This window comes from Hipposideros armiger, unplaced genomic scaffold, assembly GCF_001890085.2.
Source record: "Hipposideros armiger isolate ML-2016 unplaced genomic scaffold, ASM189008v1 scaffold_377, whole genome shotgun sequence".
In the NCBI taxonomy this organism is placed as follows: Eukaryota; Metazoa; Chordata; class Mammalia; order Chiroptera; family Hipposideridae; genus Hipposideros; species Hipposideros armiger.
Window position 1 is genome coordinate 1302067 of NW_017731727.1, and position 26156 is coordinate 1328222.

The window sequence follows — 26156 nt, forward strand, 5'->3', positions numbered from 1 at the left end:
ATATACCACATATCAGTGAAATATTGTTCTCTACTTTTTCTGTCTGATTTATTTCGCTTAGCATTATAATCTCATGATCCATTGGAAAGCCACTTACAAAAGAATGAAATTAGACTGCTATCTGTCACCTTGTACCCAAATTAATTCAAAATGGATCAAAGACATAAACATAAGACCTGAAACAATAGACTGAATGGAAGAAAACATAGGCACTAAACTTATAGACCTTGGGTTCAAAGAGGAATTTATGAATTTGACTTTAAAGGCAAGGGAAATAAAAGCTAAAATAAATGAATGGAACTATATCAAACTAAAAAGCTTCTGCACAGGAAAAGAAACCATTGACAAAATAAAGAGTCAACCAACCAAATGGGAGAAGATTTTTGTAAACAACGCCTCCAATAAGGGGCTAATATCCAAAATTTTCTTAATTTTTTAAAGAACCTCCACACTGTTTTCCATAGCAGCTGTACCAATTTATAGTCCCACTAACAATGTATGAGGGTTCTTTTTTCTCCACAGCCTCTCCAACACTTATTATTTGTCTTGTTGATAATGGACATTCTAACAGGTGTGAGGTGGTATCTCATTGTGATTTTGATTTGCATTTCCTAATAGCTAGTGAAGTTGAGCATTTTTTCATATATCTGTTGGTCGTTTGTATGTTTATTTGGAAGAAGTTTCTGTTCATGTCCTCTGCCCATTTTTAAATTGGATTGTTTATCTTATTGTAGTTGAGTTGTATGAGTACCTTATATATTTTGGATATTAGCCCCTTATTGGAGGCATTGTAATGAATTGTGCTGGGAAAATTGGAAAGCCACAGGCAAAAGAATGAAACTAGACTGCTATCTGTTACCATGTACCAAAATTAACTCAAAATGGATTGAAGACCTAAACATAAGACCTAAACAATAAACTGCATAGAAGAAAGCATATGCACTAAACTTACAGACCTTGGGTTCAAAGAGGATTTTATGAATTTGACCTCAAAGCAAGAGAACTAAATGCTAAAATAAATGAATGGGATTATAGCAAACTAAAATGCTTCTGTACAACATTAGAAACCATCAACAAAACAAAGAGGCAACCAACCAAATGGGAGAATATATTTGCATACAGGTTTAATTAGTGTTGCTTTACTATGTGTTTTACTACCTGATAAGAATAGATGTTCCTTAGTTTTTATTTTATTATTTTCTACCACATTAAAAATTTTAAATATTACTGTAGTTTTATCATTTTCTTGCTTTAACAATCTTCAATGACTTGGTAAAATTAAATAATTTTTCTACAGTTTTTGAAAAAGTTTTTTGTTTTTTTTGGTGGGGTCCTTATGTCCAGCTGTAGCTTTTTTCATATTGACTCAAGACATTCTTCAGACTGGGGTACTTAGTGTCTGTTTTACCTGACTTTTGGCCACAAAAATTTTGTGTTTTAATCTTAGTGCTTAATATGGCCATTTTTCCTCTAGAAAATCTTTCTGCCCATCCTTCAGAATTGAAGTCAAGTTATTTACCTTCTCTAAATAGCTATTTATTATGCACATTCCTAAGTTCAAGGGAACACTCTTAAATTTGATAGCAATTATTGTCTATACCACTCATTTTTACTTGGTGATTGCTACTGAATCACAGACTGTAAAAACTGTAAGCTACCTAAAGAGATCATATTATCTATCTCTGTAATTTTACCAAAGAGAAAACTGAGCCCTAGATTATGGGAATGACTTGTTCATAGTCTCCTAATGATGCAATTGCTAATGTTAACTCAGAATGTATTTATTGTATTTTAGAACTCTTTCTATTACTATTGTCTCCTATATTATTATTCCATTGTATTTAGATTTCATTTTTATTTGTTTGTGCCTAGTTGTTGTTGTTGTTGTTATTGTTGTTGTTTAAACTAGATTGGAAGTTCCTTAAAGGCAGCACTCTTGTCTATATATTTTTCTGTCCAACTCATAGCCCTAAAATTGTGCTTTGTGCTTATTATGCACCTAATCAATATTAATAGATATTGGTTAAAAAAACAAACAAACAACTAAGTTGTTTCCATTAACCAAATATCAAATTGGGGCTATTTCCTAGTGGGCATCACTATTATAACTGTATGGAAAGTGGCATCTAGTGGTTGGTGTGCGTATTACATTTGCCATTAAAAAAAAAAAAAAAGACTAAGATACTTTTTAAGTCATAGGCTCCGAAGGCTGAGTATTGATAAACATCACTTGGTATATACATCACATAAAATTTTTCTCATATTTAATGAGAAGCATACTACTTTATTGTACATAAATACTGAGCTATATACATATGTTAAACTAATTAGTATTTGTTTTTCGAAGCAGTTAAGCTTCATGCCAGAGTATAGTTCTGGATAGCATAAATCATCTACTGTGTTCTTGTTCTATAGATTATTATTTTAATCTATATATTTTTGTATATAGCTTAAATTATATAATGGCTCCAGGACTTCAATTAGTACTATGAGCAAATGAATCTGGTAGTAGTGGCTATTTAGAACATTTAGGCTGTGGGAACAGCATTTATGGTAAATAAAAGACAGTATTATGTATTTTGTGCTCTATGATTGCTCATGAATGCAGAGAAACAAGCAACTTCAAGTGGCAGACATTTTTGGGTAGTTTCACTAATATAGATTAAAAGGTAATTTTTTGCAAGAGATATTAGGAGAAAAAAGAATTCCTAAGTAAGAGCTTGGACTGTGGCAAATCATATTTCAGGGAAGTTTTATGAATTTATTTTTAATTTTTAAAAATATAACTTAAAATTATAAAAATTTGTTGCAACAAATAACATGTGTTGACGAGGATGTGGAGAAAAGGGAACACTTGTGCACTGTTGGTGGGACTGTAAATTGGCACAGCCACTTTGGAAATCAGTATGGAGATTCTCCAAAAAACTAAAAATAGATATATCATATGACCTAGGAATTCCACTCTTAGATATTTATCCAAAGAGAACAAAAACACTAATTTGAAAAGACATGTGCACTCCTATGTTCATTGCAGCATTATTTACAATAGCCTAAGAAGCAGCTCAGGAGTCCATTGATAGATGAATGGATAAAGAAGATTGTGTGTGTGTGTGTGTATGTGTGTGTGTGTGTGTGTGTGTGTGTGTGTGTATAAGGAATATTACACAGCAATGAAATATAATGAAATTTTGCCTTTTGTGACACCATGGATGGAACTAGAGGGTCTTATGCTAAGTGAAATAAGTCAGGCAGATAATGACAAATACTACATGGTTTCAATTATATGTGGAATCTAAAATAAATGAACAAGCAAAACAAAAACTCATAGAAACAGAGACCAAGACCAAAGGGATGGTTGCCAGAGGGGAGGGGATTGGATGGTGGGTGAAAAATGTTATGGGAAATATAGTCAATAATATTGTGAGAAGTTCGCATGGCCACAGATGATTACAAGAATTAGTGGGGATATCACATTGTAAGGTATAAAAATGTCAAATCACTACATTGTGCACCTGAATCACATATAACTATTATAATATTGTATGCTAACTATACTTAAATAATAAAAAACATTAAGTTATGCTTGCTAATTATGTAAAGTTCAAACAGAATTGTATACAATAAAAGGTGAAAGCTTCCCTAGAGGTAACCATTGTTTGTAATTTGGTATATATCATTTCAAATTTATTTCTGGTATTGGTTTTAAAAGTTTGGATTGTTGAATTTAGTTGAGCTGTGAGTCTGGTTTTCAGGTTCATATTTAATTATTTTTTTTTCCCTCTCCCTTGCTTTATAGGCTTGCTATGGGTGTTCTGCAGGATCAAAGTGTGACTGTAGTGCTGTAAAAGGAGAAAAGGTAAGATCTGAGATGGGCCGTTGAAAGCTTAGTAAAACCAGTAAAATACTATTTTTTAAAGCATAGCCTCAAGATTTTATTGTCTTCATGATAAAAATATGAAGCTTAGAAATGGATCACTTGGCACTTTCTCTTCTTATCTCCTCCCAGTTCAGAATGCTTGCATGTCTTAATAGCCAGCATTCTCTTAGATCTAGAGTTGGGCTCAGCACACTCAAGCCTTAGGAAAATCATTTTTTTATCAATATTTTATTAATATGAGAAAATATATTATTTTGTATTTCACTCTGGTTTCTGGAAAATAAAATTTTCTGCAAAAGAAACATAGTATTTAAATAACTACATCGACTATACATAAAGGTATATCTAATTATATAGAAGGCCATACATAATCATGTAAAATTTTATACACTCTTCTTTGTAGTTTTAACCTTTTGCAGAAAATCGACGTAGCCTACCCACCATAACCACTCTGCTTCCGATCATAACACTGTTTTCTTCCGCATACAGATAATTCTTGCCCTTCTTGTACTCTGGCACTTTGTCGGGTTGGTGCTTGCCACACTTTTTATAGAAAGTCTGGCAGGTTTTAGGAATGTACACATGGTTTGTGATAGCACTATTGGCACACAAAGCAATTGTATTTTTAATATTTTTTTAATTAAAATTTGTTGGGGTGACAATGGTTACTAAAATTACATAGGTTTCAGGTGTACAATTCTGTAATACATCATCTATATATCACATATCTGCGTTCACCACCCAGAGTCAGTTCTCCTTCCATCACCATATATTTGACCCCCTTTACCCTCTTCTACTATCCTCCCTACCCCGTTACTGTCTGATAACCTCTAAACTATTGTGTTTCTTTGTGTTGCTCCTTTGTTACTTTCAGTTTTACATCCCACAAATCAGTGAAGTCATATGGTTCTTGACTTTTTCTGTCTGACTTAATTTGCTTAGCATAATAATCTCAAGATCCATCCATGTCGCAAATGGCACTATTTCATCTTTTCTTATGGCAGAGTAAGTATTCCATTGTGTATGCGAGGTCTGACAACTACACTCGCAAACTCACCCTAAAAAAAGTGCTACATACCTCATTGCTGAATATCATTATGGTCACCTTCGAAGTACACCCCATGGGAAGCTATGCACTGGTGCTAGCACCTAGTCCACCCTTCAAAGCAATTTTGGAACTCTTTTTCTGGAATGGCCATCAGAGCTGTCATCGTATTACCCTTAATGTCCTGAATGTCATCAAAATGTCTTCCTTTCAATATTTCCTTTATCTTTGGGTAAAGAAAGAAGTCATTGGAGGCCAGATAAGATGACTAGGAAGTGTGTTCCAATACAGTTATTTGTTTACTGGCTAAAATCTCCCTCACAGACAGTGCCATGTGAGCTGGTGCATTGTTGTGATGAAAGAGCCATGAATTGCTGGCAAAAAGTACAGGTTGTTTTTGTCTAACTTTTTCACGCAGCTTTTTCAGCACTTCCAAATAGTAAACTTGGTTAACTGTTTGTCCAGTTGGTACAAATTCATAATGAATAATCCCTCTCATATCAAAAAAGGTTAACAACATCATTGCAAACAGTTTGCAAACTTAATTGTCAGACTTTGTATATACCATATCTTCTTTATCTAATCATCTATCGAAGGACACATTGGTTGTTTCCATGTTTTGTCCACCATAGATAAAGCTGCAATGAACATTGGAGCACATACTAGTATATCTTTACTGATAAATGTTTTCAGATTTTTGGGGTAGATACCCAGGAGATGGATTGCTGGGTCATATGGTAATTTTATTCTTAATTCTTTGAGGAACCTCCACACTGCCTTCCATAGTGGCTGCACCAATCCACATTCCCACCAACAGTGCATGAGGTTTCCTTTTTCTCCACAGCCTCTCCAACACTTGTAAGTATTAGCTTTGTTGATGATAGCCATTCTAACAGGTGTGAAGTGATATCCCATAGTGGTTTTGATTTCCATTTCTCTGATGATTAGTGATGGTGATCATTTTTTCATATGTCTATTGGCCATCTGTATGGAGAAAAGTCGATTCAGGTCCTCTGCCCATTTTTTAATTGGGTTGTTTGGTTTCTTTTTTGTAGTTGAGTTGTATATTTTGTAGTTGAGTTGTATATTTTGTAGTTGAGTTGGATATTAGCCCCTTACGTTGTTTGCAAATATCTTCTTCCATTCAGTTGATTGTCTCTTCATCTTGTTTCTTTGTCTCTTTGATGGTTTCTTTGGCTGTGCAGAAGCTTTTTAGTTTGATATAATCCCATTCATTTATTTTAGCTTTTACTTCCCTTGCCTTTGAAGTCAAATTCATAAAATCCTCTTTGAACCCAAGGTCCATAAGTTAAGTACTTATGTTTTCTTCTATGCAGTTTATTGTTTTAGGTCTTCTATTTATGTCTTTGATCCATTTTGAGTTAACTTGGGTACGTGGTGACAGATAGAAGTCTAGTTTCATTCTTTTGCATGTGGCTTTCCAGTTCTCCCAACACCATTTTATTTATTTATTTATTTATTTATTTATTTATATTTTTAAAAGATTTTTATTGGGGAATTGGGGGATGGGAACATTGCTGGGGAATTGGGGGAAGGGGAACAGACAAGTTGCTGTCGTTTTGTTCTTCAGTCTAGTTGTGGAGGACGTTGCTTCACTGGCCCAAGTTGGCACCATCATTGTGCTCTTCCCAGGTGAGGCAGGTAAGTCACCAGCCTCTGGACGGCCGCTCACTGCGGCTGCTGGCTGCTCACGCTGGCTGCTGGCTACACATGGTAGCCCATGGCAACCCACTGCAGCAGAGGCTGCAGCCTACGCCATCGCTGGCGACTCACGGCAGCCCAGCTCCAGGTTGAGCTGTTGTTCAGCATCTTAGCTGTAGAGGGCAGTGTCACTGGCCCTCATGTGTGGGATCTGAACTGGGGCCCTCTGGCGTCCCAAGCCAGCTCTTAACCACTGCGCCACTTGGCCGGCCCAACACCATTTTATTTTTATTGAATTTTCAATCCAATTTCTTATTGTGGTAAAGTACATATAGCATGAAATTTAATAAGTCGGACAGAAAAAGTTGAGCTCCATATGATTTTACTGATATGTGGTATATAAAACTAAAAACAATAAAAGAACACAAAAAAAACAAATGAAGAAACAAAACTCATAGACATAGGCATAGTTTAGTGGTTACCAGAGGGTAAGGGGGGAGGAGGTTGGTAGATGAGGGTAAATGGGATCAAATATGTGGTGACGGAAAGAGAACTGACTCTGGGTGGTGAACACACAATGTGATATATAGATGATGTATTACAGAATTGTACACCTGAAACCTATGTAACCAGCATCATTTATTGAAGATGCTTTCTTTTCTCCATTGTATGTTTTCGGCTCCTTTGTTGAAAATTATCTGGCAATATTTATGTGGGTTTGTTTCTGGGTTTTCAATTCTTTTTTATTGGTCTCTGTGTGTGTTTTTCTGCCAATACCATGCTGTTTTGATTATTGTTGTTCTGTAGTACAAGCTGAAGTCAGGGAGTGTGATACCTCCAGCATTATTCTTCTTTCTTAGGATTGCTTTGGCTATTCGGGGAGTTTTGTGATTCCATACAAATCTGATGATTTTTTGGTTCTATTTTTTAAAAAAACACCATTGGGATTTTGATGGGGATTACATTAAATCTTTATATTGCTTTGGGTAATATGGCCAATTTAACTATGTTGATTCTTCCAATCCATGAACACAGAATGTCTTTCCATTTCTTTGTATTTTCTTCAATTTCTTTTACAAATGTCTTATAGTTTTCAGTGTATAGGTCTTTTACATCCTTGGTTAAGTTTATTCCTAGGTATTTTATCCTTTGTGTTATAATTGCAAAATGAATTTAAAAAATCTTTTTCTGAGATTCCATGTTAGTATATAGGAATGCATGGATTTTTGTACATTGATTTTGTAGCCAGCAACTTTTGTTGTATTTGTTTATTGTTTCTGATAGCTATTTGGTGGACTCTTTAGGGATTCTATATTTAGCATCATGTCATCTGTAAAAAGTGACAATTAAACTTCTTCAATCCCAGTTCAGATGCCTTTTATTTCTTTCTCCTGCCTGATTGCTCTGGCTAGGACTTCCAATACTACGCTGAATAGCAGTGGTTGTAGGTGACAGCCCTGTCATGTTCCTGAATGTAGAGCAAATGGTTTCAGCTTTTCACCATTAATTATCATATTAGCTGAGGGTTTGTCATATATGGCCTTTATTATGTTGAGGTATTTTCTTTCTATACACATTTTATTAAGTGTTTTAATCATAAATGGATATTGTATCCTGCCAAATGCTTTTTTCACTCCATCTATTTATATAATCATGAATTTCATCCTTTATTGTGTTTATGTGGTATATCACATTGATCAACTTTCGTATGTTGAACCACCCTTGTGTCCTTGGTTGTGATGTATAATCTTTTTAATGCATTGTTGTATTCAGTTTGCTAGAATTTTGTTTAGGGTTTTTGCATCTGTATTCATCAGAAATATTGGTCTGTAATTTTCTTTTTGTGTGTTATCCTTACCAGGTTTTGGTATCAGGGTAATGTTGGCCTTATAAAATGAATTAGGGAGTATTATCTCTTCTTCAATTATTTGAAAGAGTTTGAGGAGGACAGGTATTAGATCCTCTTTGAATGTTTGGTAGAATTTACTAGTGAAGCCATCTGGTCCTGGACTTTTGCTTTTGGGGAGGTTTCAGGTGACTGATTCAATTTCCTTACTGTTGATCAGTCTATTTAGATTTTCCAGTTCTTCGTGATTCAGCCTAGGAAGGCTATATGTTTCTAACAACATACCCATTTCTTGTAGGTTATTGAATTTGGTGGCATATAGTCCTTCATACTATTCTTGGATGATCCTTGGTGTTTTTGTGACATCCATGGTATCTTATTTCCTTTCTTGTCTTATTTTGTTTATTTGTGCCTTTTTTTTTATTTTAGTGAGCCTAGCCAAGAGTTTATCAATTTTGTTAATCTTTTCAAAGAACCAGCTCTTTGTTGCATTAATAATTTGTTTTTTAAACAAGGTTTCTACCTTAGCACCTAAGTAAATAAAATGAATTCTATTATAATGCTTATTTTGGATAGTTTTAAGAATTAGACTATATCTCAGTGATCAGCATCCATTTTCTGTAAAAGCCCAAATATAGTAAGTATTTTAGGCCTTGTAGCCCAATTAGGTCCCTGTCACATATTTTCTTCTCCTTTTCTAAAGATTCCGTTAAAAGCGTAGAAAACAAACAAACAAACAAACAGCAACAAAAAACATTCTTATCTCCTGGACTATATAAAACAGGGTTCTGACTGCATCTGACCTGAGAGCTATAGTCTGCCAACCTTTGATCAATTTGTTCAAATCACTGACTTAATAAACAAAAGAAGGGAAAAAACACTTAAGGTGGAACAAAACATTTATCAGACTACTAATCTTTGGTGGATACAACTTTGTGCATTTTTCTCTGGTTGATATAAGTTAATGATTGGTGAATCTCTGTTTTTATCTTACTTTTCCCACAACAGCATCTTCATTGTATAGATATGATGATTACAAAGTAAGTATTAGTGAGGATTAAATAGCATAACCTAACCACTGTTAGTCAGTGACTCACACTGAAATTGGAAGATTAAAAAGGATAGTGAATTGTAGCCTAAACAGAGTTGTAAAGAGAAAGAGGATTATACTCTAGTCTCCACTATTTGGGGCTCAATAAACCTTTTGGTACATATCAGTGAATGTTACTGATTATATATGCAAAAGTTTGGGACACTATCTCAAGAACATATTCCATTTAGGTTTATAAAAGGTTCACTAGCAAATTAAATATGTTTAAAATCTTGGAGTAAAAGAAACCTATTTGTTTGTTTTGCAATGCTTTATTTCTGAGCTCCATTTTTCCATGTAACCCACTTTCCCTCTAACAGGACACCTATTACCGTAGTCCTTACTTATCTGCAGTTTCACTTTCTGTAGATTTAGTTCCCCATGGTATATCGAGGTTCAAAAATATTAAATGGAAAATTCCAGAAATAAACAATTCATAAGTTTTAAATTATGTGCTGTTCTGGCCAGCATGAAATCTCACATTGTTATGATCCATCCTGTCCAAGACGTGAATCATCACTTTGTCCAGCGTTTCCACACTGTATATGCTACCTGTCTGTTAGTCACTTAGTAGCCATATCATCAGAAGGTTAGTAGTAACCTAACACTATGTCCCAATGTCTATGTCATTTAGCTCACTTCATCTCATCATGTAGGAATTGTATCATCTCATATCATTACAAGAAGTAGGGTGAGTACAGTACACTAAGTAATTTTGAGTGAGAGACCATATTCACATAACTTTTATTATAGTATATTGTTACAGTTTTCTATCTTATTATTAGTTATTGTTAATCTCCTACTGTGCCTAATTTATGAATTAAACTTTATCATAAGTATGTATGAGGTCGGACAATTAAGTTTGTGAACTTGTTGCAACAATGTTGCTAACATTTTTTGATATCAGAGGGGTTATTAATTATGAATTTCAACCAACTGGATAAACAGTTAACCAAGTTTACTATTTGGAAGTGATGAAAAAGCTGCATGAAAAACTTAGTCAACCTGAACTTTTCACCAACAGTTCATGGCTCTTGCATCATGACAATGCACCAGCTCACAAGGCACTGTCTGTGAGGGAGTTTTTAGCCAGTAAACAAAAAACTGTATTGGAACACCCTCCCTACTTACCTGATCTGGCCCCCAATGACTTCTTTCTTTACACAAAGATAAAAGAAATATTAAAAGGAAGACATTTTGATGGCATTCAAGATATCAAAGGTAATGCAATGGCAGCTCTGATGGCCATTCCAGAAAAAGAGTTCCAAAATTTCTTTGAAGTATGAACTAGGCACTGGCATCAGTGCACAGCTTCTCAAGGGGAGTAATTTGAAGGTGATCATAATGATATTCAGCAATGAGGTATGTAGCACTTTTTCTAGGATGAGTTCTCGAACTTAATTGACAGACCTCATACATATAAGAAAAAACATAGTATGTATAAGGTTTAGTACTATCCACAGTTTCAGGCATTGACCGGTGATCTTGGAATGTGGATAAGGGGAGACTACTGTAATACTAATTGAATAGCCTTTCCACCTAGCTGTAGCCATCAGGTAAGCCAAGATGGGTGCTTACAAGTACATCCAAGAGCAATGCAGGAAGAAGCAGTCTGATGTAATGCAGTTTCTTCTCAGGGTGCCCTACTGACAATAATGCCAGCTGTTAGTGCTGCACAGGGTCCCCTGCCCCTGCCCCTGATCTGATATATCACACAGGCTGGGATACAAAGCCAAGCAAGGTTATGTCACATATCAGATTCATGTGTGCCCTGGTGGCCACAAACACTTAATTCTTAAGGCTTCAACCTATGGCAAGCCTGTCTATCATGGTGGTAACCAGCTAAAGTTTGCTCGAAGCCTTCAGTCTGTTGTTAAGTAGCAAGTTGTAAGCCACTGTGGGGCTCCAAGAGTCCTGAATTCTTACTGGGTTTGTGAAGACTCCATGTACAAATTATTTGAGATTATCCTCATTGATCCATTCCATAAAGCTATCAGACAGAATCCTGACACCCAATGGATCATCAAAGCAGTCCACAAGGGGTGACATCTGCTGGTTGCAGGAGCCATGGCCTTAGAAAGGGCCACAACTTCCACCATACTATTTGTGGTTCATGCAGTTCAGCTTGGAGAAAGTGCAATACTCTCCAGCTACACTGTTACCATTAATATAGGTAACGTTTATAAAAGTCTTACCTAATAAGCAATTTAGGAGAGTCATGTCTGCTTAAAAAAATAATTCAATAGTGTTATACAGAACACCTATTTGGGTAACATTAGTTTGCAAGAAATGACTTTTATGAAATTAACTCTTCTTGAAATAAGAAGTAAACACTCTGGACAAAATGTAGCAGCTATTTAATAGCACAGAAGAGTGACCAAAAGCAGGAAAAAAGTAGAGAGGATTCTACTTTTGAAAGGAAGGAAGTACAGTGGGCAAGTTTGCATTTATGTGCCTTTTCTTCTGAGTGTACCCTTCAGTGTGCACAGCATAGGATGGCTAGAATCCAGACAAAAAGCCATAGTCTTACAGACTTGAGAAGTCGGAGGAAAGAGTTGAGGATGCCAGAATGGCTAGAAAGTGATGGGGATGGGTGGGGTGGTATTCTGGAACGAAAGGAGCCACAAAGGGGAGAGCTCAAAAATCTGCTTGTAAATTATACCCAAACACTTGATTGAATCCTGAACTTAATATGTAAGGAGAGGATTTATACAACCCAGCAAAAAGGAATAGCTGGAAGTCTACAGTAACTAGACATAGATTTAACTGTCCATTGAAGGGAAAACATAGTTTTAAGTTTTAGTTCAGTTGAGTTAACTATTTCCTAAAACAAAAGTTTACTACTTTTCAGAGAAAGATAAAAGAATCCAGATGTCTGCGTATTAACTACAATGTCCAGTATGCAATTAAAACTTACTAGACATGAGAAGTAACAGGTAAAAGTGACTCATAGTCAGAAAAAGTTCAATCAATGAAAACTAACTCTGAAATAACACAGGTATTAGAAAATATAGATAATGATTTAAAGCAGATAGGATAAATATATTTTTTTATTTAAAGGGCAGTCTCTTCATAATGAGTGAACAGATAGAGAATCACAGCAGAGCACTGGAAACTTTAAAAAAAATAAAGAGGAATATCCAGATTTCAAAAGCAAGATATAAGAAAGAACAATTCATGAGATGGGCTTCTAACAGCAGAATGGAGACAACTGAAGAAAGGGTCAGTGAACTTGAAGATAAATCAGAGGAAGGATCTAGTCTGATGAACAAAGAGAAGAAAATGAAAAACGCCTCAGTGGCCTGTGGGATAATATCCAATGGTTTAATGTAAATGTAAATTGAGTTCCATAAGAACAGGAAAGAAAAAACAGGAGAGTAAAAGGAATAATAGTTAATGAGGCAGAAATGATAGCAAGAATTTCGTACACTTGGTGAAAATTTTAAATTTGCCGATATAAGTAGTTGAGCAAGCAGTATAAAACTAAAGAAAACTACACCTAAACACATCGTAATGAATCTACTGAATAAAACAGAACAAAACAAAAACCCTGAGATTAAAAGAAAATCTGAAAGAAGCTATAGAAAAAACACATTATATACAGGGGCATAATGATATGAATGAGAAAGAATGGATGATGTTGAACAATGTAAAATCATCATTAGAGAGTTGAAATATCTGCAAGTACAATTATGTACAGTGAAAATATACATCAAAAGTAAAAAACAAATTTAAGTTATTTTCTTATAATAAAATAATGAGAGAATTCTTGAACAGCATACCTGCATAAAAGAAATGTCAATAAATTTCTTCAGGCTAAAAGTCTGTTTAAAACAACAACAGAGCTTCAAATTACATAAAACCAAAACTGACAGAATTAAAGGGAGAAATAAACAAATCCATGATCACAGTTGTAGATCCTAATAATCACACCTCTGTCATTGATAGAACTAGGAAAAAATTCAGTGAAGGCATAGATAATTTGAATTCCAATATTAACAACCTAGACATAACTGACATATATAAATTCCTATATTCAATAACTGCAAAATACATTCTTTGAAGGGCATATGGAATTTTCCCCAAGATAGACTATATAATGGGACATAAAATGTGACCTTATAAATACCAATAGATTGAAAATGTCAGTATATATTATCTACCACATGGAATGAATAAGAAATCAATAACAATAAGATCTGTAGAAAATCCCTAGTTATTTGGAAATTAGAAAGCACCATTTTAAATAACTGATAGACAAAAGAAGAAATCACAAGGAAAATTAGAAAATATTTCAAGTTGTGAAATGATTGAAATGCCACATACTAAGAATTTTGTGGGATGGAGTTAAAGCAGGGCTCAGTGGGAAACAGCTATAAATACCTGTTTTTAAAAAGAAGGAAAATTCAAAATTGGTGATTTAAGTTTCCCACTTAAGCTATAAAAGGGCAAGCACATAAAATTTAAAATAAGAATAAGGAAATAATAAAGATAAAAGTAGAAATAGAAATATATGAACTAGAAAAAACATATAGTTAAAAGTCAGCAATTTATTGTTAGCATGACTGATAACAAAATAGAAAACACAAATAACCCATATCAGGAATGATCCTATAAACATGAAAAGATTGATAAGGGAATATTATAAACAATTTTATAACAATAAATTTGACATCTTATATGAGATGGAAAAATAACTTAAGAAACATACATTAACTAAAGCTAACTGGCAAACTAACTAAGTGAAACAAAATATGAATACCCCTGTAGTTTCTAAGAAAATTGTATTATCAAACACTTCCCACACACAAAAAAAATTCCTGCCCAAGAGTTTTCACTGGTGAACTACACAAAATATTTATATTAGAGACAATTTCAATCTCTCATAAACTCATAAAATATGAGGATAAGGACTGATTCTCAACTAATTTTATGAAACGAATATGAGTATGTCCTGTTACTCAAACCAGAAAAAGACAAAAATTACAAAACCAGAATACTATAGCTCATTATCCCTCATTATAACATAGATGCAGGAATCCTTAATAGAATGTTGTAAATCAGATCCAATGGCATATAAAGTGTTTAATACACTATTGCAAAAGAGGGTTAATGCCAGTAATCTATAGTGGTTTGACATTTGAAAATCAAAAACTGTAATTCGCCATATTAAAAGACTAAAAATATTAAAAAGTTAAATAAGCCCACCATATAATTGTTTGAATAGATGCAGAGAAAGCATTTAACATAATTTATTATCCACCTCTGATTAAGAACTCTCAGCAAACTTGGAATAGAAGGGGTTTCCTTGACCTTAAGGGGTTCCTACCAAACCCCTTTAGCTAAAATTATACTCAGTGGAGAAAGACTTCATTTCTTTCTCCTAAGATCAGCAACGTGCCTGCTTTCACCACTGTCTGTTTAAAATTGTCAGTGCAGTGAGACAAGACAGACTAGAAAGACAGAAGTAAACTCTCCTTTTTTGCAGATGGCATGATTTGCCAATGTAGAAAATTCTGTGGGCAATAATACTAAAATGCTCCAAAAACTTGTGAGGTTAGAAAGATCACAGAATAAACAAAACCAATAAAATAAGATCAATAAACAAAAATCACAGTTACGTTTCTATATTCTAACAATGAAAAACAGGAAATTGGAAGTATAAAAAACGTCTTTTATGATAGCATCAAAATTTTGAAATACATAGGAATAAATAAGACAAAATGTGCAAGTCCTGTACACTGAAAGCCACAAAAATATTGTTGAGAGAAATAAAAGAAGACCTGAATTAATGGAGATACATATCATGTTCATGGATTAGAAGACTCAATATCATTAATGTGCCAATTCTCTCCAAATTTATTTACAGATTCAATACAATTCCAAGACAGTATAAAACTATAGTGTATATGATAGCAAAAGGATAGATGTATAGATGAATGAAACAGAAAAAAGAACCCATAAATGCATGAGGATTTGATTTTTTTGACAAAAGTGCAAACGTAGTTCAGTGGAGAAAAGATACTCTGTTCAACAAATAGTACTAAAATAATTAGAAATGCATATGCAGGACCGGCCGAGTGGCGCATTGGTTAAGAACTGGCTTGGGACACCAAAGGGCCCCGGTTCAGATCCCACATATGAGGGCCAGGGACACTGCCCTCTACAGCTAAGATGCTGAACAACAGCTTGACCTGGAGTTGGGCTGCTGTGGGTCGCTGGTGACGGCGAAGCCTGCAGTTCCCTGCTGCAGTGGGCTGACATTAGCTACCATGTGTAGCCGGCAGCCAGCGTGAGTGGACAGCAGCCGCTGTGAGCGGCCGTCCAGAGGCCGGTGACTGATCTACCTCTCCCAGGAAGAGTGCAATGATGGTGCCAGCTTGGGCCAGTGAAGCAACATCCTCCACAACTAGACTAAAGAACAACACAACAGCAACTTTTCTGTTCCCTTTCCCCTGATTCCCCAGCAGTGTTCCCCTCACCCAATTCCCCAATAAAAAAATCTTTAAAAAAAACAAAAAAAGAATTGCATATGCACAGAAACGGACATTTACTAATTACTTGCACTGTATACAGAAATTGACTCAAAAATTCATTTTGAGTCAATTTAAACCAAAATCTATAAATATTTTAGAAAAAAAACATAGCACAAAATCCTTCTGATCCTGGACTAGGCAGATATTGCTTAGATAAGACAACATAAACACGATCCATAAAAAAAAGGCTAAGAGATTTTGTATTTCATCAAAATTAAGAACTTGTTATTTTCTGAAGACAGTTAAGAGAAAGAAAAGACAAGCCACAGTTTATGAAAAAATACTTGCAAATCACATATCTGATAAAAATCTTATATGCAGAATATATAAAGGAATCTCAAAACTCAATCGTAAAACAAACAGCCTGAAATAAAATTAATTTAGAAACAAACAGGCAAAAGATTTGAAGACACTTCACAAAATAAATATGAAAATTTCCTCAACGTTATTAATTAGGGAATTGCATAAGAAAACCATAATGGATACCAATATAAACCTATTAGAATGTCTAAATATTAAAACAGAACTATATGAAGTACAGACAAGGATGTGGACAAACTGGAGCTATCATAGATTGCTGGTGTGAATCTAAAAGGATGCACACTTTGGAAAACAGTTTGAAAGTTTCTAAAAAAGGTAAACATAAACTTATCATATGACCCTGTCCATTCCTAGGTATTTTCCCATGAGAAATGAAAGTGCATGTCTATACAAAGCTTGTACATGTGTTCATGATAGTTTTATTTCTAATAGCCAGAAACAGGAAACAAGTCAAATGCTCATTACCAAGTAGGTGAATCAACATATTTTAGTATATTTACATAATGGAATAGTATAGAGCAATAAAAGTGAATGAACTATTGACACATACCACAACATGTCTGAATCTGAAAATAATTATGCTGAGTGAAACGTTAGACAAAAAGTGTATTCTGTGTAGTTCCATTTATATAAAATGCTAGAAAATGCAAATTATAGTAACAGAAAGAAAATCAATCCATGCCTGAGGGAATGGGTAGTCACATGGAAGATATTTTAAAGGGAGATAAGGAAGTTTTTCATATTTATAATGTTCACTTTAATATTTTTTTGATTAAAGACTTATTTTGCTTTATTTTTAGTTGAGCCATCCTGCCACCTGTTGGCAGCTCAGCAGCAGCTCAGCTCGGGCGGTACTTGAACCGCTGTTGCTCAGAGCTCGCACTCTTGAGCGAGCTCTTAACCAACTGAGCCATTCGGCTGGCCCAATTCAAGACTCTTTAAAACAAAACTTTATTGGGGAACAGGGTGTTTTTGCAAGACCCATCAGCTCCAAGTCAAGTCGGTGTCTTCAATCTAGTTGTGGAGGGCACAGCTGAGCTCGAAGTCAATTAATTGTTTACAATCTAGTTGTGGAGGGCACAGCTCACTGGCCCATGTGGGAATCGAACCAGCAACCTTGGTGTTACGAGCACTGTTCTCTAACCAACTGAACCAATTGGTCACCCTAATTAAAGACTTTTTATTTTACAGCAATTTGGGGTTCACAGGAAAATTGAAAGAGATACAGAGATTTCCCACACAATCCCTGCCCCCATACATATATGTATACTCAGGCACAGCTTCTCTACACTTAGCATCCACCAGCATAGGGGTACATTTGTAACATCTGATGAACTTACATTGATTTATCATTATCACCCAGAGTCCATAGTTCGCCTTAGAGTTCGCTGTTGGAGTTGTTCATTTGGTGAGTTTGGACAAGTGTGTAATTGCATGTATCCATCATTATATTATCATAAAGTATTTTATTGCCCTAAAAATCTTTTGTGCTCTGCCTGTTTATCTTCCCCACCTCCACCTTCTAGCAAACAATGGTCTTTTTACTCTCTATAATTTTATCTTTTCCAGAATGTCATATAGTTAGAATCATATAGTATGCAGCCTTTCCAGATTGGCATCTTTCACTTAGTAATATGCATTTAACGTTCCTCTATGTTTTTTCATGGCTTAATAGCTAATTTCCTTTTAGTGATGAATAATATTTCATTGTCTGGATGTGCTACAGTTTCTTTATCCGTTCACCTGAAGGACATCATGGTTGCTTCCAAGTTTTGGCAATTATGAATAAAGCTGCTACATAAATGCAGATTTTTGTGTGGACATGCATTTTCAACTCCTTTGGGTAAATATTAAAGAATGCTATTGCTGGATCATATGGTAAGAGTATGTTTTGTTTTGTGGGAAACACCAAACTGTCTTAAAAAGTAGCTGTACCATTTTTCCTTCCCGCAAACAGTGAACGAGAGTTCCTGTTGCTCCACATTCTTGTTAGCATTTGGTGGTGTCTGTTTTCTGGATTTTGGCCATTCTAATGGGTGTGTAGTGGCATCTCATTGTTCTTTTAATTTGCATTTCCCTGATGTCATATGTGGAGCTTCCTTTTATGGGCTTATTTTCCATCTCTATGTCTTCTTTGGTGAGGTGTCTGCTAAAGACTTTGGCCCATTTTTAAATCAGGTTATTTGTTTTCTTATAGTAGAGTTTTAACAGTCTTTTATATATCTTGGATAATAGTCCTTTATCAGATGTGTCTTTTGCAAATATCTTCTACCAATCAGTGGCTTGTCTTTCCAGTCTCTTAAAATTGTCTTTTGCAGAGCAGAAGTTTTTCATTTTAATGAAGTCCAGCTTATCAATTATTTATTTCATGTATTGTGCCTTTGTTGTACGAGTACCTAAAAAGTCATCACCATATCCAAGGTCATCTAGGTTCTTTCTTATGTTATCTTCTAAGAGCTTTATAGTTTTGTGTTTCACATTTAGATCTCTGAACCATTTTGAGTTAATTTTTGTGAAGGTGTGGTGTCTGTGTCTAGAGTCATTTTTTGTTTTTTGCATGGAAAGTCCAGTTGTTCAGCACCATTTGTTGAAAAGATAAGGACATTTTTGTGAGTGGTGGATATATTCATTATTTTGATTGTCACCTATGTGACAAAATTTTTCAAATTGTATACTTTAAATATGTGCAATTTACTGTATATTAATTTTACCTCAATAAAACTGCTTTTTAAAAGTAAGTTTAACAGAAAAAATAATAAAATGTAGATTTCATTGAAAGAACGTGTCCATGTGCACACAGCTAAAAACAACCAAAACTAGCCAGACTCATAATGACAACAAGAAATTAACCAGTTGACTACCTAAAATACATGTCACAGTCAAACATTGTCCAAAGTGTGACCCTCTATTAGTGATGTCTGAATTTACAGGGGTTTGTTAAAAATGCAGATTCTTAGGCTCCATAGCGGACCTACTGATCTACTTCTGCGAGTAAGGCCAGGTACACTGTGTTTTAACTATCTGTACAAGTGGTTCTGGTGCAAGCTAGTGTTTGGAGATCTTCTGACTTAGATTATCGCCATTTTGTCAGTTGCCAAAGATCCATATTCTTGTTCTATTTGTATTACGTCAAATATTTCTTTGTGCTCTAGAATTGCAAAAGCAAAATAGAAATTACACAAAAAGAAGATCATAATTACATTACCCAATTAAGTCATTGTTTTCATTTGTCCATTAAGGCATTGTCTTGCCCATACGTTGATATAATGTTTACATTTTACAATATTATGTTATAATCTATATTATATAATTTATGTTACCCAATTTTATATTATAATCCAAAATAATTTTAATCTCAAATGTCATTATACCAGTTTGTCCTAATTTTAATTTTTCTCATCCTCAGAAATCCAGTATTTTTTTTCTGTTAATTTTGTGTCTTCCTTGAGAAACCATTCCTAAAATATTTTTTTTATTCCTGTGATCATGTAACTTTCTTATTGTGATTATAAAGTGCTCTTCCTATAAAATTGTAACATTTTATAAGTGCCTTTGACTCATGAAACTAGGCTCTCCTTCTAAGTAAATCAGTTTGTTATTCTTCTTTTTAATACTAGCATGTGTTATATTAACCAGCTTTATTACAAAAAGTCACCCTTTGTTTAATTTCTACTAATCTTATTCTTTACTGAATTTTGGGCAAAAACATGTGCCATAAATTTTATATAATTAATTAAGGAAGTTCATTCATTGAATAAATATTTACTGAGTATTTGCTCTGTTGGGCACTAAGAATACAATGATGAAGAGAGCAGGACTGCATAGATGAAGGAATAATGGAGAGAGTGGAGTCAAAATTATTATACATTTCTGGCTGAGGTATCTAAGTTGTGCTATTTCCTGGAATAGAGAAGATGGTAGAACGATAATGATTCAATTATTTGTTTATATTAAGTTTGCCCTTGGGAAGATTATACCACTTCTCTTTTCCCTAACTCTTCATCTGCAAAATGGAAATAATAGTATTTACTTCATATTGTCATTGGTAGCATTAAGTAAAATAAAACATGGAAAGAGTTTACAATAAATTCTGGCACATAGAAAACACTCAGTACATGTTTGCTGCTATTATTATTGTTGAGTTTTAGGTGCCTGTGTGATGTTCAAGTGGAGATATTTAAGACAGTTGGCCCTGTAAGCTGAAATTTTAGGACAAAAAGTGTTGATATTTGAGATTTCATAGAGAAAAGGAGAGAAAGAGTCAAAGAAGGAATCCAGGGTAATACCAATATTTAAGGGACAGGCACTGAAAGAAGATTATTCCACAAAAAAAAATAAGAATTATTTTTTATCCAAATATGGGCAGGCAGCATAAAACGAGTTCTTTTTTAAGTTTGGCCTTCAGAAATGGATACACTGTGCTATTTTCTATGTTTGTGAGTGTTAGCAAATTACAGTAAAATCTAGGTTAGTTGTAAGGATTAAATGATTTCCTGACAGCTAGTAACACAGGATAGGCACACAATAAATGTCAGCTTTGCTACCATCTGTTAGGAATTAGGTAAAGGACTAGCCCTCACCCTTTCCTCATGGAAGTCTTCTATACTTTCTACTCCAGGAAACTTTCTACCTTTCAAAGGTTGGGGATTGCTCTTGCAATTATTTTTACTACTGTCCTATCTTCCTTGGTATAATATTACTCAGCTAGATAGTGTGAGGAGATTTCAGGATATATAACTTATAGATATATGTTGTTATTTTTTAATACCAACACAATTAAACTTTTTAGCACCCTCTACTTTCAACTTCTTGTTTATTCCTCTCTTATCTGTAGCTCAGATAGCAGTAATGCTTCTGACAATACATAGCTCTCTTCAAGAATTATCCTCAATTTTTGGCAGAGTTATGTTCTAAATACCAGCAGAGATCCCAAAATGTAGCTGTGTTTCCACTTATGGAAATGTACTTGAACTAGATTTCTGTTTTTCCTTCTAGCTTCCTTTCTGACTGGCAGTTGCTATAAGATTTCTACTACCAGCTGTGCCAGGAATGGGCTACGTAATGATTTGAGGAAACCCAGCTCGAAAATTTTTGAATCTTTTATTTCTCTTCTCTTGCTCTATTTCCTTCAAAATAATTGAGTTGAGGTTGATGAATACTAAATTATCATAATCCTATGACTAATTAAAATAATGAAGAGACACATTTATATAAAATAGAGAGAAAATATAGTAATATGTCAATAATTGTTGTCAAAGTTGCAGGAATGTGTAGACCTACCATTAACTGGCTAAAATTGCTTCAATTTCTTTGAACTAATAGATGGAAACTGACCAGAGGTAGCCTTTTCAAAGTACTTACATTTATTATAGAATGATTCAACAAAACAAGAAATTATTCAATACAAAATTAGCTATCTAGACTAAATTTAGTACAGTAAGTCCCTGACTTACAAACGAGTTCCATTCCAGGAGAATGTTCATAAGTCAGGTACTTACTCTACTTGCACACGTGCACACACACACACACACACACACACGCACACACAGTGAATCTTTGCACTTCCTTGCAGTCCCCTCCACATCACCACTGCTTTTCCTATTGCTTCCAAACATCTTGGGCTCTGATTGAGCACTACACTACTGTACACTATCGCATTGTACAGTAAGCACACAGCAGCACAACTGTGACAATGTCTGGCAGACACATGAGCTACTTCCGTGATTTGTTCGCATCTACAAATGTTTGTAATGCGAGGTCCGTTTGTATCTGTGAAAGTTCATAACTCGAATGTTCATAAGTCGGGGACTCACTGTACTTGCACACACACACACACACACACACACACACACACACACACACACACACACCCTCCCTCACATATACATCCTGGGGACATGCATAAAAGTCTATTATACCTTAACCTCTGGGTGAATGTACCTCTAGTGGCCCATTGGTTAGTTGCCTTGTAGATATGGATGCTTTCTCTTTCTTAGGTGCTGCCTAGGCTGTCACTGTGGGTAGGATTTAGTGAGAGGATTCACAGGTGAGGTCCAGAGCTTCTTGCCAGAGACTCAGCCTTTAAGCCTTAGGAAAGTAGGGGAGCTGCTTGCATCCCTGTAGTTGGGAGCATGTGTCATGAAGCAATGAGCCCTCAGAGTTCTTAAACTTTATAATGCTGAATCTCTGTGATTGGATCTCCTAGTGGTGTTGGAGGTTCACACTCTTACTATGATTGGCTGTATATAAGATAACTAATCCTACTGTGTTGATCTAATGATATATTGGTACACATGGTAGCTCTGCTGTGCCCACTTCTCTGGCTGTACCTATATGCACATCAGGCAGCCTTACAGTGTATATGCTGATGAGATGTGGGAGAGCCTCACTGGTAGGAAGGCAGCACTCCGGTGTTGGTGTTCATAAGTGCTGTGGTCAGAACTGGGACTTGAGTCACAATTCAAATACTAATTCTGATTAGAGGAGTTACTTGTGGGTTTTTTTCCTTTCTTTTTTTTTTTGTCTGTACAGTAAACATTTCTTTTTTGCATTAAATTTACAATTAGAAAAAATATAAAATTTTTCATGTGCTAGATAAAGTCTTTTTCTGGATAATTTATCTTCAGTCAGCTAATGAATTTCCTTTTTTTTTTTTATAATCCTGCAACTCTTCTAGACTACAACAAATCTGAAAGCTTCTCTGTTGGTTTCCTTTTACCCTTCTTCATCCCTGCACCATACTTATTTCATTTAAACTCGGCAGACCTGCTTTCCTCGATTTATTAACATCTTTCCTGTTAAACTATTGATTTCAGCATGTTTAAACCACACTTGATCTCTGATACACTGTTTACTTTTACAAGAAGGCACAAGATTACATTACCATATGTGATATAAATTCAGAGTGGTTTGTGTTTTTTCATTTACTTGTTATAGGTTTCCCCATGATAGTGGATACTGTGAATTTTGTATTATTAAGGTAGTTTTCTCTAGATAGTTGTTTGATATTTTTGAATCTCAATGATGCCTGTGCTTGAAAATTCACAAATGACCTTACCCTTCATTTGTGTTCCATTGCAGGGGGAGAAAGGATTTCCAGGTTTGGAAGGCCATCCAGGTTTACCTGGATTCCCAGGTCCAGAAGGGCCGCCGGGGCCTCGGGGACAAAAGGTATGTGCCAAGTTACCAACAAATAATATCAAAGGAATTAAGCCATCTCAAATGTGGAAATAGGTGTCAAATCAACTAAAAAGTTACTGAATTATAGCCAGAAACTATTTAAATAAAACAATAAAATGGCCAACAAGCTACTTTATTGTTAGTTAAAAAACAAACAAAACAGAATATTACTGCTGCATTCAAATGTTTTTGGAAGATGCCATTAATTGTATGTGGTTATTGGGATTATTCACAAAAATTAAGTTCTGTCAGGAGTTTAGCTGAGCTGGAGAGAACTGTATACTTCCAGGTGTCAGAATAGCTGATTAAGATTGCCAAAATGAAAGTAACAATCAAACTGTTTAGTCACTTACTATGACAGCATAAGCAAAATGTTAAACCAGAGAAAGTGCCAATTTCCTCACTGTTCCATTTTTCCTCATGAAAGAGCACCAGTGAGGGTCAGATGGATCAGCACAGACACGGGAAATTGTTTCTCTGCTGAGAGAGCTTGGAGCAAAAAATTCCTGCTGTTTTTTTGTTCTTCTTGTTATTGTTGTTGTGTGTTTGTTTGTTTGTTTATGGACCTGAGGGTGGGATGAGAGAAAGGAGAGGGGAAAGAGTTAGGATGGAAAACTACTGAGTCAGAGTGCAGAACAAGTTTCCTCAAGAATTCCCTATTTTTCTACCAAGGCTCCAGAGGCCTTTCAATGAATATAGTTGTTTGCAGATAGTCAGGGGCTAAATTCTTGACTACAAGTCCCTACAGAGACTGCCATGCCTTTGTAATCACCTATGGCTTGGCCTGAAACATCACAGTTAGGTTTTTTTTAATTAAAGTTTATTGGGGAGACAATGGTTAATAAATTTACATAGGTTTCAAGTGTACAATTCTGTAATACATCATCTATATATCACATTGTGTGTTCACCAGCCAGAGTCAGTTCTCTTTCCATCACCATATATTTGATCCCATTTACCCTCATCTACCAGTCCCCCCTCTCCCCTTACCCTATGGTAACCACTAAACTATTGTCTATGTCTATGAGTTTTTGTTTCTTTGTTTGTTTTCCTTGTTGCTTTGTTGCTGTCATTGATATGTGGAATATAAAACTGAAAGCAACACAGATAGGTTTGTAGCCAGGAAATAGACTCCTCAATTCCATCCTTTGATTTTTTTTTAGGACCTGAGTGAGAAACATAGGCTACTCCATCATGGACATGAATGGGTTGGGCTTTGAGGTGTTATGTAGAAAATTTGGTAATTATTCTGAGGCCACAGTGGATCATGGTCATGATCAAAATTATTCCAAGTCTGCCTGGAGGATTGAGTGTAACCATAAGCCCCAACCATCACCAAGCCAGGAATAGATGGCCTGTAACCCATCGATCTACTTCAGAGAACTAGGAGGCTTTTTACTTAAGTCTTATGATACACATTTCTACTTTGTCAGTTTCAGTGATCTAGGTGCAACACGAAGTGCTGGCAAGATCCCCCCTTGGTTTACCAGCAGGAAGTTGAAGTCTATACTCGGGCCAAGGAATTGAGTCTAGTCTGTTGTGCTTCCAATGCTGAAGTAGTGTCATTATGACTTCAGTAGAAGTCAAGGAGAGGTTGCAAACTATGTTTTCTAATTGAATGATCCTGACAGTGTAAAGAGTTGTTTGGAGCATATGCATAAGCAGATGATAGTGCCATATAACAAATCCTGAGTAACCAGAGTCCATTTGGTTCTGGAATCCTCCTTTTATTCTATTTAGTGTGATATGCTCAATGGGAGGGTCTGGTTTAAATATTTGGAAGTCTTTCATCAATTCCCCATATGTAAATGTCACATTGGTAGGAATATGAAAGGCCTGGGTTTTAAAAAATAAATAATACCCCAAGGAGGACACACACAATGCTGGGAGTGTAAAAGTCACTGATTGCCATGGGGGTCAACCAAACAAAAGTCCCTCTTGGTGGGCAGAATCCTTGAGTGGAATTGGAAAAATTTGAATAAGATGGGGCAAATATAGGAGAATAGTGAAGGCCACCACTATCAAGGTCAAAATAGCCCCAAACGGCAGATCCCATATCCCTTCTTCCAGATATTTCACTTAATCCCATCTCAGACAGGAGCAAGATGACATCTAAGGAAGTATTTTGTTGATGTAGTGTCAGAGTCCAACTGTGGCAATGTATCAGGTCTGGTGTAATAAGGTTGGGGTAGCTGACATACTGAAAAGTTCCATGTTTAGTGAAGTGTTCATTTGTTGTATTTAGTAGCACAGCAGCAGATATTTATCTGCAGAGTTGGGTAAATGACATATGAGGTATGACAATTAAGTTCACAAACTCATCCTAGGAGAAGTGCTAAATATCTCATTGCTGAATATCACTACAATCACCTTCAAAGCACTCCCCTTAGAAATAAACCCATCCATATACAGTCATTTAATCTATGACATTGGAAGCAATGATTTACATTGGAGTAAAGATAGTCTATTTAATAAATGGTGCTGGGAAAATTGGACTGACACATGCAAAAAAATGAAAATGGACCACCTACTTACACCATATACAAGAACAAATTCAAAATGGATTAAAGACTTAAATGTAAGACCTGAAACCATAAAAC

General features: G+C 35.2%; 1 protein-coding gene and 2 pseudogenes across 6 annotated transcripts in view; 2 read left to right on the top strand and 1 right to left on the bottom strand.

Moving 5' to 3' along the window:
• Nucleotides 1-26156, top strand: part of COL4A5 (collagen type IV alpha 5 chain) — a 256477-nt gene that overhangs the window by 88064 nt on the left and 142257 nt on the right. For all 6 annotated transcript variants that reach the window (XM_019662461.1, XM_019662459.1, XM_019662464.1 and 3 more), the window contains 2 exons: nt 3797-3856; nt 23458-23547. In XM_019662461.1, coding sequence (XP_019518006.1) covers nt 3797-3856; nt 23458-23547 — 150 coding nt within the window. The remainder of the gene's footprint in view (nt 1-3796; nt 3857-23457; nt 23548-26156) is intronic.
• LOC109393339 (60S ribosomal protein L36a-like) lies at nt 3962-4960 on the bottom strand (annotated as a pseudogene).
• Nucleotides 11087-11693, top strand: LOC109393354 (60S ribosomal protein L15-like; annotated as a pseudogene).